This window comes from Dendrobates tinctorius, unplaced genomic scaffold (assembly GCF_039654945.1).
Source record: "Dendrobates tinctorius isolate UK_male_01 unplaced genomic scaffold, ASM3965494v1 ptg000005l, whole genome shotgun sequence".
Taxonomy (NCBI): Eukaryota; Metazoa; Chordata; class Amphibia; order Anura; family Dendrobatidae; genus Dendrobates; species Dendrobates tinctorius.
The window spans coordinates 30226258-30242713 of NW_027361673.1; the positions used below are offsets into that span (position 1 = coordinate 30226258).

General features: G+C 42.3%; 1 protein-coding gene across 1 annotated transcript in view; it reads right to left on the bottom strand.

Moving 5' to 3' along the window:
* Positions 1-686: 686 nt before the first annotated feature.
* Positions 687-16456, bottom strand: part of MTURN (maturin, neural progenitor differentiation regulator homolog) — a 32051-nt gene continuing 16281 nt past the window's right edge. Inside the window, exons 2-3 of the mRNA XM_073569170.1 lie at positions 10995-11117; positions 687-6801 (exon numbers count right to left, since the gene is read on the bottom strand). Of these exons, the coding sequence (XP_073425271.1) occupies positions 6691-6801; positions 10995-11117 (234 nt within the window). The 3' untranslated portion in view covers positions 687-6690. The remainder of the gene's footprint in view (positions 6802-10994; positions 11118-16456) is intronic.

Below are 16456 nucleotides of genomic sequence, written 5' to 3' on the forward strand. Positions count from 1 at the left end.
TGATCCGTGTGTGGCAGCCTTGGATACTATTCAAGGAAACTCCCGAATTACCTCGCTTGGTCGAGGGAGCAAATTAAAGGTCGACTTGGAGGTCCGAGGTCCGCTCACCCCCTCCCCCCTTTTTCTTTCCTCTCCCCATCACGCTTTCTTTGAGTTTCTTATTTCCCTTTCTTACGTTTCCTTTACTGTTCCTTGACGTACACCTCTGCTGGTTACATGGAGACTTTGTTTAACACGCTCGCAGTTACTACTCTTTTATTAATGTTGTTGATATCCCGAAAGAAACACAGGGCGGCGTGACATCTCTTCCGTTGATACCTGAATACGCGATAATATATAACAAATGTATGTATAGTTAAGAATACCAAACCACGGGATGACATACGTATGTCCTCTGGTATACAACTATACTGATGAATATGCACCGTTTTTTTATCCCACAGGGGAGTCATGTGCCGTGGCACCAGAAGATATCTCGTCCTTATAAGTGAATGTCTATAATATGGCTTCATGTGCCTTGGTGTACACTGTTTGTTGTCTTGTACTTTGTTTGTCTATTTGTTTTCAATAAAATAGATTCAACATAAAAATGCAACATAAGAGAATGTAAAAAGTTTGATTAGTTTAAATAGCAGACAATGCTACCATGAAATTTAATCTGTTGTTTGAAATGACAGACATGACACTTTTGTCAGTGTAGATGATTTATTAACCAAGACCCCAGTCCACAGATAGAAGCAAACATCTTTTACATGCAATGCCACCACAAACCTTTGTCTACATGAAATACAAAGCATTTTTTTTGTTTTTTTTTTTGTTTTACATACAGCTTGGTAACTTACACAAAAGATTAAGTTGTTGGAAGCAACTTTGGAAACAATGCAAATCTTGATATGGTGTTGAGCTATGAATACAGTAGGCTTGTAAAAGGAAAAATACACCCAAACTGGGGGGATAGGCTCACTTATGTCTGAATAACATGCAATATTCTGCCTTGTTCGGGCATCTGCAACCAAGAAACCAACTTAAAGGGCATCTGTCACCCCATTTTTTGAATATGAGATGCCAGCACCGACATTAGGGGCTTATCTACAGCATTCTGTAATGCTGTAGATAAGCCCCCGATGTAACCTGAAAGAGAAGAAAAAAAGAATTTGATTATACTCACCGGGGGGGCGGTTCGGTCCGAAAAGTGTGGCGGTCTGGTCCGGCGCCTCCCATCTTTATAGGATGCCGTCCTCTTCTTTCCTTCCTGTCGTGGCTCCTGCGCAGGCGCACTGCTCTGCCCTGTTGAGGCGCCGGGAGAGGTCAGAGGTCCTGCGCCTGCGCACTGCAGGACTCTGCCCTGCCCTCAACAGGGCAGAGCAGTGCGCCTGCGCAGGAGCCACGACAGGAAGGAAAGAAGAGGACGGCATCCTATGAAGATGGGAGGCACCGGACCGCAACACCCATCGGACCGGACCATTACAGAATGCTGTAGATAAGCCCCTGATGTCGGTGCTGGCAGCTCATATTCGAAAAAAGGGGTGACAGATTCCCTTTAAGTGAACATAATGGCTGCCTACTGTGCCATTGTTTCAGCAACTATATTATCAAAGGGTATGTAAGGGTATGTTCACTGGCTAACATCCTTATATATTTTTTTTTTTCTTGTAGTGATCCATAGTTGCAGCTGCATTCACAGTTCTACAGGTTGTTTCAGGAGACAGCCAGCAAGCTGGTCTAACAGCATGGCCGAACTCCCATACAGCAGTGCGACAGTTTAATTTTCAGGTATGTGGGAACTATACTTTGTTTGGTACAATCATGATGCTTTCCAATTTTCAGCGCAAGCTCCGCGCAAAATGTGCACCAACAATGAACGATGAGATATTTCTATTTCACCCATGCAGAATTATGAATGCAGCTCTTGACTATAATACAGTTTATAGATGTGAAAGGCAGTCCATCAGCAGTTTATAATTGAACCCGCCGTATATGCCAATAAGCTAGCCCAATTTATAAAGATGGATAAAGAACCAAGTTAGATAACTTACAAAGAAATCTATAAGTCATAAATGTCGCCAGTGCTAGATAGACGTAAAAAAAACAGTTTAAACGTATCTTTGTGTAAATTGTATGTTAAGTATGAACATAAACAAAGCAATATTTAAACTTCTACACCCATTCTTTCCAGTTCTAGGCTCAAACCTGCTGACGGATTTCCTTTAAAAGTAACAGGATGTGTTTACCAAAGATGGTCCATTTATTATTTAGCCAAGTTCTATGTAAATGGAGACGGGCTTTTACAAAGTAGACATACCCCTTAAATATACAACGTTCAGAATATTACAATGCAATATTAAATAATATTTCAAAACAACTCAGCCAAAAGGTAGCCCCAACATATTTTGGGTGTAGTGTCCCTTTAACTTTAACATGGATATGAACGTGTTGTTAACCTTGGAGAGGCACTACAAATCTGAATCATTTCAATGAGCATGTACACATTTTGTAGAATAAAAAGAATACTTAAAAATAAATTAAAAAGGTCCGCAAAGACCTCAAAAGTCAACCTCTCCGGTTATTACACACACACATAACAGTAGCCAATCCCACCCTACTTTGTATTTCAAAGATTTAAAATAAACATCTGATTTAAATAGTCTTTACTATGTCAACTTATTCTAGACTGCGGGAAGCGTCAGCCGCACAGAACAATGACACTGAAGACGAGATGGAAGATCTGAGCGGATATTGGCATTTGTCTGGTACCAAGTGTCAGTCCGTATGTGAAGATGAGTAGTCAAATGTGTTCTGGCAATTGGTCAGACTGATCCGGTTATTGGCCTATGGCTTCTTTAGTAGAGTGGATGAGCCAGAAAGCAAATTTCAGAAAGTAATGACTTAATAGTAAGTGGACTGAATGGAGGATAACGGAATACACTTTTAGCAACACATGATTCCCAGATCAGCTATATTCTACTCCATTTGCGCAAATCTTTTCAATATTCAAATTCTAATAATTCCGGCTGACATAACTGTCTCATCAGGAGGATAAGATCATGTATAAGAGAAGAACAGACCAGAAGATCTGATGCGCAACATGTGATTAGGCTTTGGACCACAAATTTCTGCACTATTTCTCATGCAGGACTTCTGGAATTAAATTTTACGTTTTTATCGAAAAGGCAAAGCAGGCAGATATTACAGCAATAAGTCTGCCATATACTCCATTAAGACAGTTTTCCATCACTTTATAAAAACTTCCCAGAGATGAGATCTTTATAAAAGAAATAAAATACCGTAAGAACTCTTAACTCTCCCTAAACTCCCTCCACTCTGGTGGTCTCCATCAAAACTAGAATTGACAACATCTAATTTTTTCGGCCACTGACCACCGGCCATGGTTTAGCTACATCGAATGACCAGATGTCACTCTGCTAGAAGAGGGGATCCTGCAATCGGTGGAATCAACAATCAGGTGGCTCTACAGACAAGGCGCCATTCCTTCAAGCTCTGGCAGAGACTATCAAAGCAGCGGTGCAGAAATGGAGGTGTTCCGGAGGGGTAAGTAACTTTTTTTTTTTTAACAAGGTGGTGGAAAAATCTCTTTAAGCTTCCCTGACCCATTTTGAACTTACAATATCTTCCTTCTGCATTCTAGGCAATTCTTCACAGACTGATCTCCTTGCCAGTGTAGTTTCTCTACTGAGTCAAGAAAGTCCCACTACTGTGGCAGTAGAATACTGTGAAGATGAACGTAGCAGGGAAATTAGGAGGGGGGATCAGATAGACGGCTGTAACTATCCAACATATGGAAGGTGATATGAACCGCAATAAGGAGGAGTATCTGCCCGCTTGCACTGGTTACACTTCCAGATAGAGTTATTGCAATGAATATGACAGCAACTGTCACTTACTGCTATCAAATTACTGCATTTACTGAATTCTGCCATTTCAAAGAGGTGCTCGGCTTGAATAGATTTTTTTCTAAAAAGTTTGTACGTTTGTCAGAAATACTTAAGAGTCTGGGGCAAGTTTTCTTGTGATTTCTATAACCTGTTCTACATTTATTCCTCAAAATGAAGACTGGGGGGGGGGGGAGGGGGATCTGACAAACAAGATACTTGACGGTCATGTTGTTAAGCAATGTGTAATAGCAACCAGACAACCAGCCCAGCTTACAGCCGATCTAACGCCGCGCTGACATAATGCAGCTCGGCAGCCGTCAAGCCAAACGATTCCCCATCTTAGAAGGTGTTAACTTTTTTTCTAGAATTACATTTAGATGGAGAACTCTTACATAAGTCATCATCATCATTACGCAATTTAAATCAACTTTTTATTAAAGAAGTTCCACAAAGTTAAAGGTTGTTTCAAGAAATTGCGCCACTCTTGTTCATGGGAGGTTTCCGGTATTGCAGCGTACCCCATTGTGCCTTCTTTTGAAGATATACTGCAGAGGGATTTATCTGCAATAAATGGCTGCACCCTATACCATTATACAGGCATACAATGGCATAAGCTAGTACAAAGGAGAAGGGGGAAAAAAAAAGTATTTTTTCTTGTATGCTATTGCATAATAATCTACAGCTGGATTAGGTCAATGCATGGTGTATACCAAAAGAAAACCTTTGGCATACAACAAGTAGATGAAGTCCTATAGATAGTTTACAAATTAAGTTTATGGCGGTCAGAAGAGGCACCCATTTACGCAAATTGCCTTTAAAGACTTAAGATGTGAACTTATCTTACAACTTACTAGTCTTATTTTACAAAAGTTGCTAAATTACCGTTTTAAATTTCTGATCTGTGCTCACTTTAGACATCTCACTTCATATTCTGACAATAACTGAAGCTTTCAGGTTGCAGGGTACATCGTACAAAATTAAAAATAAAGTATCATGTTAAATTACTATTACGGTGGGGGTATGCAGTTGATCTACATGCAATATGGTCATAATCCCCCCCCCCCCCACTTAACTGTAGAAATATGTTTTGTGGTGTCAGCCCCGCTAGCAAAAAAAAAAAAAAAAAAAAAGCAACAGGAGTCTGGAATGCAAGATATCTATGCATGCTATACTAATATGGCAAACTTGGACATGGTTGTCACAAGATCCTTGTCGCAGAAAGTGTCTGGATAGAATACAATGAAAGATTAATAATGAGTGTCATTTGCTAAATATATCAAGGTATATATTTCCTGCTCTGTGTAATGAATTCCAGTTCAACCAATACAGTGCAAATTATGCAGCCCAGCGGAGGCCACCAGCATCTCACGAATGTCTGCAGAATAACCTGCTGACAACCGGCGAGTGAACGAAATCCTCAGGCCGGTTTTACACGTCCAATATTCACGGTCCGAGTACAGGTCACAATGTCCAGGTTGCCACAGGTCTCCTGACTCAAGCTCAACAGCTTCATAGGCACATACGAGGTTGCCGAGTTCAGGTCTGGACATCGTAGTCCGCACCCAGATCGTCAATGTAGAATGACCTTATTCTTGAAGTCCACCATCACTACAACTCTTATCTGGTGCAATGCAGTGCCCCACTCGTAACATGTACATTAAGGAGGGATAGCATTACTCACAGGAAGCCATGATGTTTAACAGCAGAATGGATATATGTGTACATTAAACAAAATTCAGCGTGGGACTCTCTCTCTCACAAGTGACGTTCTTTATTAAAAAAAAAATCCAAAATGTATGGTTTGCGATTTCCGTCTAGTCTACTTCTGATGAGAAGATGAGAAATACCAATCTAATAGTAATATTGAACGTCTGCAGTGTGGAAGGACTTTTTCCAACTACAGAGCTCTCATATTTTTACCATTGTCTGTTTTAGTAATAAATAATGTATACAGCATTGGTAATACATTAAATAATTTATCCGATGGACTACTTATTGGCCACTATGATGTATAACATTTAGATAAAATAGTCTCTTGCCGTAGAGTGCAAGAGAGTTTATTAAGCCATACCACCTCTAAACTCAGGAAAAAGTGTATTTACTAAAGGAATCCATTTCTGGGGCTATAAACTTTATATGGTAATATTTTTTAGAATTGGATTGCTCATGTAAGAGGGAAAAGTTATTACTTGGTACGCCAGTGCTTTCTATTGCTTCTTGATAAGGTAAGACCACAGGCATTCTGTAACGACTAGCCAAATTTGACCCAGTGTTTAGTTCGGGCATCTAGGTAACCTGGCTAAGTGACGCCCTTGCTCCTTCATCGAAATTTGATCACCAAAAATGGCGTTCGCAAAAAATTATACTCTATGGGGCTGGGAATGTGTACTTGTGGGAAAAAAAAAACAAGACATTGGATTTCTATTTGGTCTTCCTCAAAATTCAGTGCTCGCTATGTTCATTAAACAAAGGTCCGTCAGAAATACTAATTTTGGGCCATTTTGTTTACAACTTACATTTATAACTCTCCATCCATTGTTATCAAATCAGTAAATCGTCACTTACAAATCCTATTAGTCAGATCCATTCCAAACTGAGTCCAACAACCTCAAAAACAACGATAGAAACTCTAGAATCGGAAATGGATGGAAAGCAACAAAACTCCCATGGAAACGCTGCTGTCGGCAAGCCTGATGCTCTGCTCGCTGTGAGGGTTTCTGCATTTTTGTCAAATGTGTTTACTATTACATTATGTTGGGTTTGTTTTCCTTCCTATAGGGGGATTAGCCTAGGTCTTCTACTGCTGGCTGACCCCCATCTGCTGGTGATCTGCCTCTGGTTCCTCCTCCTCCACGTCTGCATTGTATTCTTCAAAAGTGTCGTCATCCACATCTGGGAGACCGAGTAGCTGTAGGAAATAAAAAACGGAATCTATCAGAGACCAGAACTCATTACGCAAATAATATTAATAGCTCATAAAAAAAAAATTTAAAAAAAATCAGCCAGGAGCAACTTGTGATACCGTTCTACATTACTAACAAAAGCATTGTTGGGTCTAAAGACTAATGGTGGCCTAACCTGCCGATTATGGACAGGTTCATCAGGCATTCTAATGTATCTGGGGGTGCTGGCCAACTAATTATTGTGGAAGATGATAATCGGGCATGTCTGTTTCTCCAAGAGATAAGTAGGCAGCAGAGATGTCCGTCATTGGCTTTCTCATAGAGAACACAGGAGCGCTCAGCAGAACGAACGCTCCTGTGTATGGGAGAGACGGCTGAAGGGGCTGACGGCACAACCATAGGACAGCAGTCATCTAATGTGTATGTTAGGCTTACAACATAGCTCTCCTGTGCCCAACAAAGTTTTCAAGAGTGAAGAAATAAAGAACCTAGCAGACAGAATCTTTGAAATAAAAAATAGTAATGTGGTGAAAGACAGATTTTTTTTTTTCCTTTTACAACAATATTACATGGAGACTACCAACAAGGTGTGGGTATATAGAAAACATGGAAAATTGGTCTTGTAGTATTGGTGGTAACAAATTAATCGTGAAGATTACCTATCCAACAACACACTTTCATTTGTATGAAACATGCAAAAATTTGTTGATGCCCTTTAAATGAAAGCTGATAAAGTCTACCCATTTTCATGTATGGATTGAGAGGGCCCCCATTAACTTTCTCTCAGAAGATGTCGGGTGGAGGGAAAGATTTGCAGTAAGAATTTTAAAGGCATATCCTATTGTTTTCAGGAGACACAATGCCAGAGAGCCGAGAACTTGTGTAGGGGGGAGATAGGTGACTGGAGAACAGAATGTATGGCTTCCTTGAAATTAGATTTTAACATAAAATTTTAAAAAAGATGATAAAATTATCATTTGTATTTAGGGAGAGCCACTAAAGAGGTTGTCGGGGTATACGTACCATCCTCACTCCTGGAGATTACCGACATTACAAGTGCCGGGAGGAGAGCTGCGCTGTAAAGGCCCCGTCACACACGCCAGCGAGATCGCCATGTGTGACTGGGATCAGCGACCGCCCCCCCCCACTGGGTATCGCTGATCGTGCTCGATCGTCCTGGGCCATTTTTTGATCGCTGGTCTCCCGCTGGCCAGCGTGCATCGATGCGTGTGGCAGCGGGAGCCAACGATCAGCGAGGCTCCCAGCGCCTGCTTAGAGCTGGTCTCTAAGGTAAACATCGGGTTACTAAGCGCGCGCGTCACTTAGTTACCTGATGTATACCTTAGACACCTGCGTGCTGGCAGCTCCCGGCGCGAGTACACATCGCGCGCGCTTAGTAACCCGATATTTATCTTAGAGGCCAGCATCCTTGCTGGTGCTGATCGCTGGTGAAGCTGCCTGTTGGGCAGCTCACCAACGATCATGTAGTGATGCACCAGCGATCCTGACTGGGTTGTATCGTTGTCGGGATCGCTGGTGCATCTGTATGTGTGACGGGGCCTTAACAGAATGACATACAATGCTAAGGCACCGTCCCAGGTTTCAGGGTAGGATGCCCCGGCACAGGGGAAAAAAGTAAACACCCCCGGAGAAAAATTATGTTAGCTCCCCAATGGTTGAATAGGAAATTAGCTCATCGGGCGCCCTAAACTTTACACCCCAATAACTCTGCAACGGAGGAGAGAAATAAAATAAAATAAAAAAAAAAAAAAACTATGGTATGTTTTATTTAGCTCTTCAGCCCCTTTATAATGAGGTAATAAATTTAACATGTGAACCGTGACCCCAGCAAATATTAAAAGGTGCCAAGAAGGAGCCCTCTGCAATTTTGGTTATTTTAAACAGAAAATTTGTAACAGAGAGCTAAGGATTTCAAGGGCGCTCTACAAATCCCCCTAATTTCTGGTCATCCAATGTTATGCCAGGAAATAAGGCTCATCTTTTCACTACAAATGGCAGCACGGTGGCTCAGTGGTTAGCACTGCAGTGCTGGAGTCCTGGACAACAATTGCAAGGAGTTTGTATGTTCTCCCCATGTTTGCGTGGGTTTCCTCCCACATTCAAAAGACATAGATAGGGAATTTAGATTGTGAGCCCCATTGGGGACAGTGATGGTAATGTGTGCAAACTGTAAAGCGCTGCGGAATATGTTAGCGCTATATAAAAAAAAAAAAGATTATTACATTATTATTACAAAGAAAATAGTGCCTGCAGGAAAAGGCATGGCTCTGCAGCGTGCCTGTAACTTAATAAGGGCGCAGGACTCGCTGTATTGTGAGCAAAGCGGCAGTGAAACTGTGTCATTGTGTTACTCATGGATAATGCAATATAATCATTAAGGTGTTGGCAAGATCCAGCAACCCTCATCTCAAGTACTGAGTCTCTGCACTTTCGCATACTGCGGCCAAGCCAGACATTAATACAAGGGCCAGGGATGAAGCACTTCATCTATACGGCTTTATCTCTAGCCGAGAATCACAGATCCAGTATTGGCTGCACGAATCAGAGGAGCAGAATACTACACACTCCTGGGACTGGGGATAACCACGGTAATAAACAGCTAGTTTTTCTTTTAGAAATAGTACTCCATGTTAAAAAATTATTCTCTATAACCAAAAATAAATGTTATTAAGGAAAACTTTATGTAATCAAACACATTAAATTCCTGGCTAGTCTGACAATCAAAGTATCACAAATGGATTCTGGTCAATGGCAAATAGTAAAGACAAGGAACATGAGAGTCCTGATGAGAGGTCTCTTTATAATGGACATTTATAGGTGTCTTTTTTTTTTGCAATCTCTAAGGGCAGAAATGATGCCAACCAGCATAGCCTTGGCACTGTACCAATCTCAGGCTGCAGTGGCGCTGACTTCTGAATGGAGCAGGAATTGCTTCCATAAGCCGCCATCTGCTAGATCTGCGGGGGAGCGGGAAGGTGGGTACGCAATTTTTGCATTCATTTTTTTTATATTATCCGGTTATTATTTTTTTTGAATATATCCATGCCTGAAAAAAAAAAAAAAAAAAAATGTATTTTCTATAACAGACAGCCCCTTTAAACTTTAATTTAGGATTTTATTCTGTGACCCAGTTAGGGTCATATTCAATACATAAAAAGTTAAAGGGGACAAAGTCCCACGTGCAGTTGCCCAAGTATGTTCTGTTGGTGTTACATGACGTAAACTAACAGCAATTCAAGAGAAAGGAACATGGAAGTTTGTTTTTTGCAGCGTATTACCATTATAGTAGAGGATCTACCATTACATAATGATCACATAAGCAACAATCTCTCGGACTCCCATCAATCCTGAGAATGAAGAGGCTGCATCACTGCATCAGTTTTAGTATTCCCTCTGCACAGGGTGTTGCTGGCAAAACAGGTAACCGCCCTGTTTCCTATTCACCTGAAATGGGACATACTGCAGGAGGTGGCTAGGGAGTGCTCCTCTCAAGAGGACTCAGGACTGAAAACCCCTTTGTTCTCAGAGATTGGACCCCCAGAGATCATTAAAGGCAATCAGCAGGATATCAACCTCCTTCCTCCCAAAAAGAAAACTATATGCTCATGTAGCTCTTTCAAAGAAAAGTCCAGTAATACCTTTACATGGTCAGTACGCTCCTCAGGTACTGAGAAATCAGTGTTTGAATTGATATGCAAATCAGGCTGTAGAGGCATTGGTAGATCTGAAGCCTCTGTCACTCCAGCTCTATTTCCCGCCCAGCATCACCACCTCCTGCTTGACTGATGGCTCTTTTGCCCGAAGTCACACAACATAGAGCCAGTCAGTTAAGCCGTGCAGAATAGAGCTGGAGTGACACACTTATTTCTCAGTAATGTAGGAGCGAACTGGCCACGTAATGGTTGCTAGACTTGTCTTTGAAAGAGCTACAAGTTCATAGAAATAGTTTGGGAGATGAAATGCTGCCGACAGATTCCATCCAAGTAATGACATATCTGAAGGAGATCGGAATACCCCATTAATGATGGATTGTGGACAAGTAGAGACATCAGCAGAGGACTTTGACTACTCTCACAAGGTACAAGTATAAAGTAACTTAGATAAAAAAATAATTATTTCCACATAAAATACAGAGAGAGCAGTCATTTATTTTTACTGGGCAACACATTGGACTTACTGGCCTAAAAGACTTGAAGACTTTCTCCAGTATTTCATGAAGAGTTTTCTTCCCACAAGATGAAATGTAATCCTGAGCAAGCTGCAGGAAAGGCAAGCAGTCTTCACTTTCACTCCACACATGCTGCAAGACAATGAAGGAAATCAGACCAATGAGCCATTATTCCCCCGCAACTATAAGACACGTTATGCAACGCAATTGACGCAGACCCGCAGCAGGGGTAAAGGGTCATTCCCTCCTTGTGTATCTGAGGAGACATCAAAGGATGTTTATTTTTACCCATCGGACTGTCATGTCTTCTGCCCACATATGCTCCAAGCACAGTGAATGCCCCATTGTGGTCCACGATTATGACTGGATAATTGCACCAACAGCGAGGCTCCGACAAGAACATTTGTGTCTTGTATCTGATTATAGGGTTCTGCTTACACAGCTATCAGAGATCATCATCTTTGTGTCTACAGGTTTTTATTAGTCAGACTAATAATGTAGAACTCACCATGTAATGTGTAGAATGAGATGAACCGCTGGCACAGATGGTTACCTCTGGTGGTCTTCATTCCTTATTCCATGCTTCTAGCAACATCACAAAAACCTTCTACCTGGTCCAAGAAGTCGCGTTTTTGCCACGCATCAAAAAGGATTTCAGTATTTTACAGCATCGCTGCAGATTTTCTGCTTGGCTTGAAAAGTTAACCTTACCAATTAATCTCAAAATATACCTTTATATGAGATAGATATCTGTTTACTGATCCAAAGCTCCAAATCCTCTGCAGGCACTTAACATGTAAAGGAGTTATTCCAAGACTCTAAGGTCTTAGTCCCCTATGCAAAAAATAACAGGCAGGTTAATAACTACCTGCCGGTCCTATCCTGCGCCATTCTCTGCCGACTCAGAGCGGTCTTGGGCGATTGCCCTGCTTCCACTGAAATCACGTCAACAGAACAGCATCTGCTCTCCTTACCGGCATGCATCTGCCTGTTCTCTATGGGATATTCTCGACCGGATCAGTCAGCGATTTTCCCTGCATCATTTCATAGTAGTGCCTTCTTTTCTGGTCTGCTCCATCATCGGGGCGTCTCTGCCAGTATCATGCTGATTGACAGCCTGCTCCCCAGTGCCTAACTGCGACGAGCGAGCGGTCAATCAGCATGGCGATGGCAGTGACACCCCGCCGGCAGAGCAGACCAGAAGAGAAGGTACTGCTCGGTTAACACATGGTGAAATGATGCAAGGGAAATCGCTGATTGAACTGGGAGCGTACAGGATACATTAGTTTTTAGCAACATACACAAAATAAAAGCCCAGGATAACCCCTTTAAAACTCTGGCTGCCTGTAGTCACCAGTTTAAAGATCACTACTGTTGACTTGCACATTGTCCTAAATTATAAAAATGTGACTATAGCCCTATTGTCTTATCGATGCTCGTGTTTTGTATTTGCTAGGAAAAGCTCCCAATGTGTACTGTTGTGATTGGGTCACCGAGGAGGAGAGTAAGCCCAAGCTAAGCCACAGAAAACCAGAGAGGTTGGTACCTAAGCGGATTGCAGACCCCTGATCCTATCCACACAACTAGCAGTAGCCGTGGAGCGTGCCTACGATGATCCTAGACGCCTCGGCACAGCTGGAGAACTAACTCAGCCTAAAGCAAGAAAGGTGAAATCTAAACTGCCCCAGAGCAGACCCCAAAGGAATAGATAGCCCCCAAACATATATTGTCAGTGAGACAAGATGAAAACACAAACGCAGGTAGGAAAATAGGCTGAGCAAACGATGGGGCCCACACTAACTAGACAGGACAGGAAAGGAAAGACACTGTCTGCAATCACGCAATAAACCCTGCAAAAAGTCCAACATGTCTGATGCAAAAATACTGAAGTCGCACGACTTCGCCCACTATATCAGCACTCTGGTATATTCTGAAAGCAGAGCAAAAAGAGGCCAATCTAATAAGGGACAAAAACAAACTGGCACAAGCAGTAACATATGGATGGTGATTCAGCACAGCCCCAGCCGGAGCTGGCTGACCCACACAAAACTGAAATAGACAAAACCAGATCAAGTGTGAACAGAATAGCAAAAGAACACTTAGCTGAGCATGCAGGGACTGAGCTGGAAACTAAGACCTCAGGAGGCAGAAAAAAAATCACCAGCAGGGATAGAGAGAGTCGGCTGTCTTAAATCCAGTCTGAAACCCCAGATCTCCAATCGTCATCATCATTATCAGGTGGCAAGCCTCTGTTAATCAAATCAGCTCCATTACCTCCAGTAACCACCAGAGGGAGCCCAGAAAGAGAAATTGCAACCCCTCCGTCAACCTGACCAGCTCCACCACCTTCAGCAGTAATCAGAGGTAGGCCAGAAAGCGAATTCACAACAGTGTACATTACATACTGTTATGATTCACCCATCTGCTATGAAGATACTTAATAACAAACATATCTGTTCAATTGACTTTTAAATCTTACCTGTGATTTCAGGTAACTTTTTAGAGTATGTGTGTGTACATGGGGAATAACACTATTCCTGGCCATTACATAGCATATATCCAACATTTTTAATCAATTTCCATCCCTGTGGGCTCCATTGCCATTTTTCAGTTCTCTCTGAGCTAGTGGGTGGAGACAAGTTGTTATGATGCCTCGCATACACAGAGCAGAAACATGAGGGATTCCTGCTCTCTAATCAAATCATCAGAAGCATCAGCATGGAGGATATATGCATATACAGCTGCATGGTGGACATTATATATTGATACTGAACTGTGTTGCTGTGAATCCAGGACATAAAGGGGTTTTCTCAACCTGTCTTCTGAAGTGCACTGCGACCCAGCCTCCTGCTTTACAGTGATGGTACACTTCAATTTGATGAGACAGTTCAGACCCAAAAGCATCGCTGGCCTGAACTGTGAGCTTTCTGATGCTGCAATTAGGAGCGCATTTGCATTAAAGCTGGCTGGATCGGGACTATCAGTGCACTCAGCCAGCTTCAAAGCAGCACTTACAAGCTATATAAAACACAGCCTGTACACACTGCATATGTTCAGCCACCTAGACTGCATGGGTGGCTGTTAACCTAGACAATGAGCAATAAAAAGAATTAAATGTTAATCTGTGAACAGAGAGGATTATAATAATCAGTGAATTTCAAAGTTGTTTTTTTTAATTCAATTTCAACCAATAAATCGTGAAAAAAATTTTACTAAAAGCTGCAGCATAATTTGCCCGTTTTCTTACATTGCTCCTCCCCCAATGTCCTCCTAGCCCTCTTCATACAATATATTAGCTCAGAGCGTTCTGTCTTGCTTTGCCTAAGAGTGCAGTCAGACGGCTTCAGGCATTTCTATGCAGCTATCATGCTTGGGTCGGGAGAGCCACCGACCAGTCTGTGTACTTTGTTCCGATTTCACTCCAAAGTAGACAACCACGTGAACGCGTCCCAAGACAGATTTTAGCAGTAGATGCTGCCTGAGTTCAGAAGGCCGAGAGTAGAAGTGGCTCATAAGTGGAGGAATATTTTTACCATGTGTGGGAAATTTCCTGATGTGTGCACTAAACATAGGGCAAAAACATACTAAGAATGTTGCCTTAGGCTGAAGTCACAGTGTTTCATGGCGTTTTTCATTACTTTTTTGATAGTGTTTTACAGGGCAAAAATGCTGCAATCAAATGTTATTTTAAACCTCTTTAAAGGAGCAGGACTAATTTAACCTTAATGTCTTCCCTTTAAAAAAAAAACACACCATTTGATAGTCAGTATAACTGACATGCTAATTTTTCTGTGAAGGTCCATATAATACTAAATTTAGCTTTATGTTTTACTACTTTGAAATAAATCACTTTTTTTTATAATTTTGTGTCACTATTTTATAAGACAGATGACAGATTTTGTTTAGTAGCCGAGCTGGCTGTCAATCAGCATAATGTAGGCAGTGATGCCCCATTGACAGAGTAGAATAGAGCAGATCAGTCGTCGTGAATCGTGATCAGAGCTGTGGAGTTGGTAAGTCAAACCTCCAACCCCTCAATTTCACAGACTACGCGACTGACTCTACAGCACTGCCTCACTAGTGAGCATGTATGTACATAAAGTGCAGCACAGATTCATCTCCACAGCACTGCCACACTACTGAGCATGTACATAAAGCGCAGTACAGATTCATTGCCACAGCACTGCCTCACTACTGAGCCTGTACATAAAGTGCAGCACAGATTCATCTCCACAGCACTGCCACACTACTGAGCATATACATAAAGCGCAGTACAGATTCATCTCCACAGCGCTGCCTCACTACTGAGCCTGTACATAAAGTGCAGCACAGAATCATCTCCACAGCCCTGCCTCACTACTGAGCCTGTACATAAAGTGCAGCACAGATTCATCTCCACAGCACTGCCACACTACTGAGCATATACATAAAGTGCAGTACAGATTCATCTCCACAGCACTGCCTCACTACTGAGCATGTACATAAAGTGCAGCACAGATTCATCTCCACAGCACTGCCTCACTACTGAGCCTGTACATAAAGTGCAGCACAGATTCATTTCAACAGCACTGCCTCACTACTGAGCCTGTACATAAAGAGCAGCATAGATTCATCTCCACAGCGCTGCCTCACTACTGAGCATGTACATAAAGTGCAGCACAGATTCATCTCCACAGCGCTGCCTCACTACTGAGCCTGTACATAAAGTGCAGCACAGAATCATCTCCACAGCACTGCCTCACTACTGAGCCTGTACATAAAGTGCAGCACAGATTCATCTCCACAGCACTGCCTCACTACTGAGCCTATACATAAAGTGCAGCACAGATTCATCTCCACAGTACTGCCTCACTACTGAGCCTATACATAAAGTGCAGCACAGAATCATCTCCACAGCACTGCCTCACTACTGAGCCTGTACATAAAGTGCAGCACAGATTCATCTCCACAGCCCTGCCTCACTACGGAGCCTATACATAAAGTGCAGCACAGATTCATCTCCACAGTACTGCCTCACTACTGAGCCTATACATAAAGTGCAGCACAGATTCATCTCCACAGCTCTGCCTCACTACTGAGCCTGTACATAAAGTGCAGCACAGACTCATCTCCACAGCACTGCCTCACTACTGAGCATGTACATAAAGTGCAGCACAGATTCATCTCCACAGCACTGCCTCACTACTGAGCCTATACATAAAGTGCAGCACAGATTCATCTCCACAGCACTGCCTCACTACTGAGCATGTACAAAAAGTGCAGCACAGATTCATCTCCACAGTACTGCCTCACTACTGAGCCTATACATAAAGTGCAGCACAGATTCATCTCCACAGTACTGCCTCACTACTGAGCCTATACATAAAGTGCAGCACAGATTCATCTCCACAGCTCTGCCTCACTACTGAGCCTGTACATAAAGTGCAGCACAGACTCATCTCCACAGCACTGCCTCACTACTGAGCATGTAC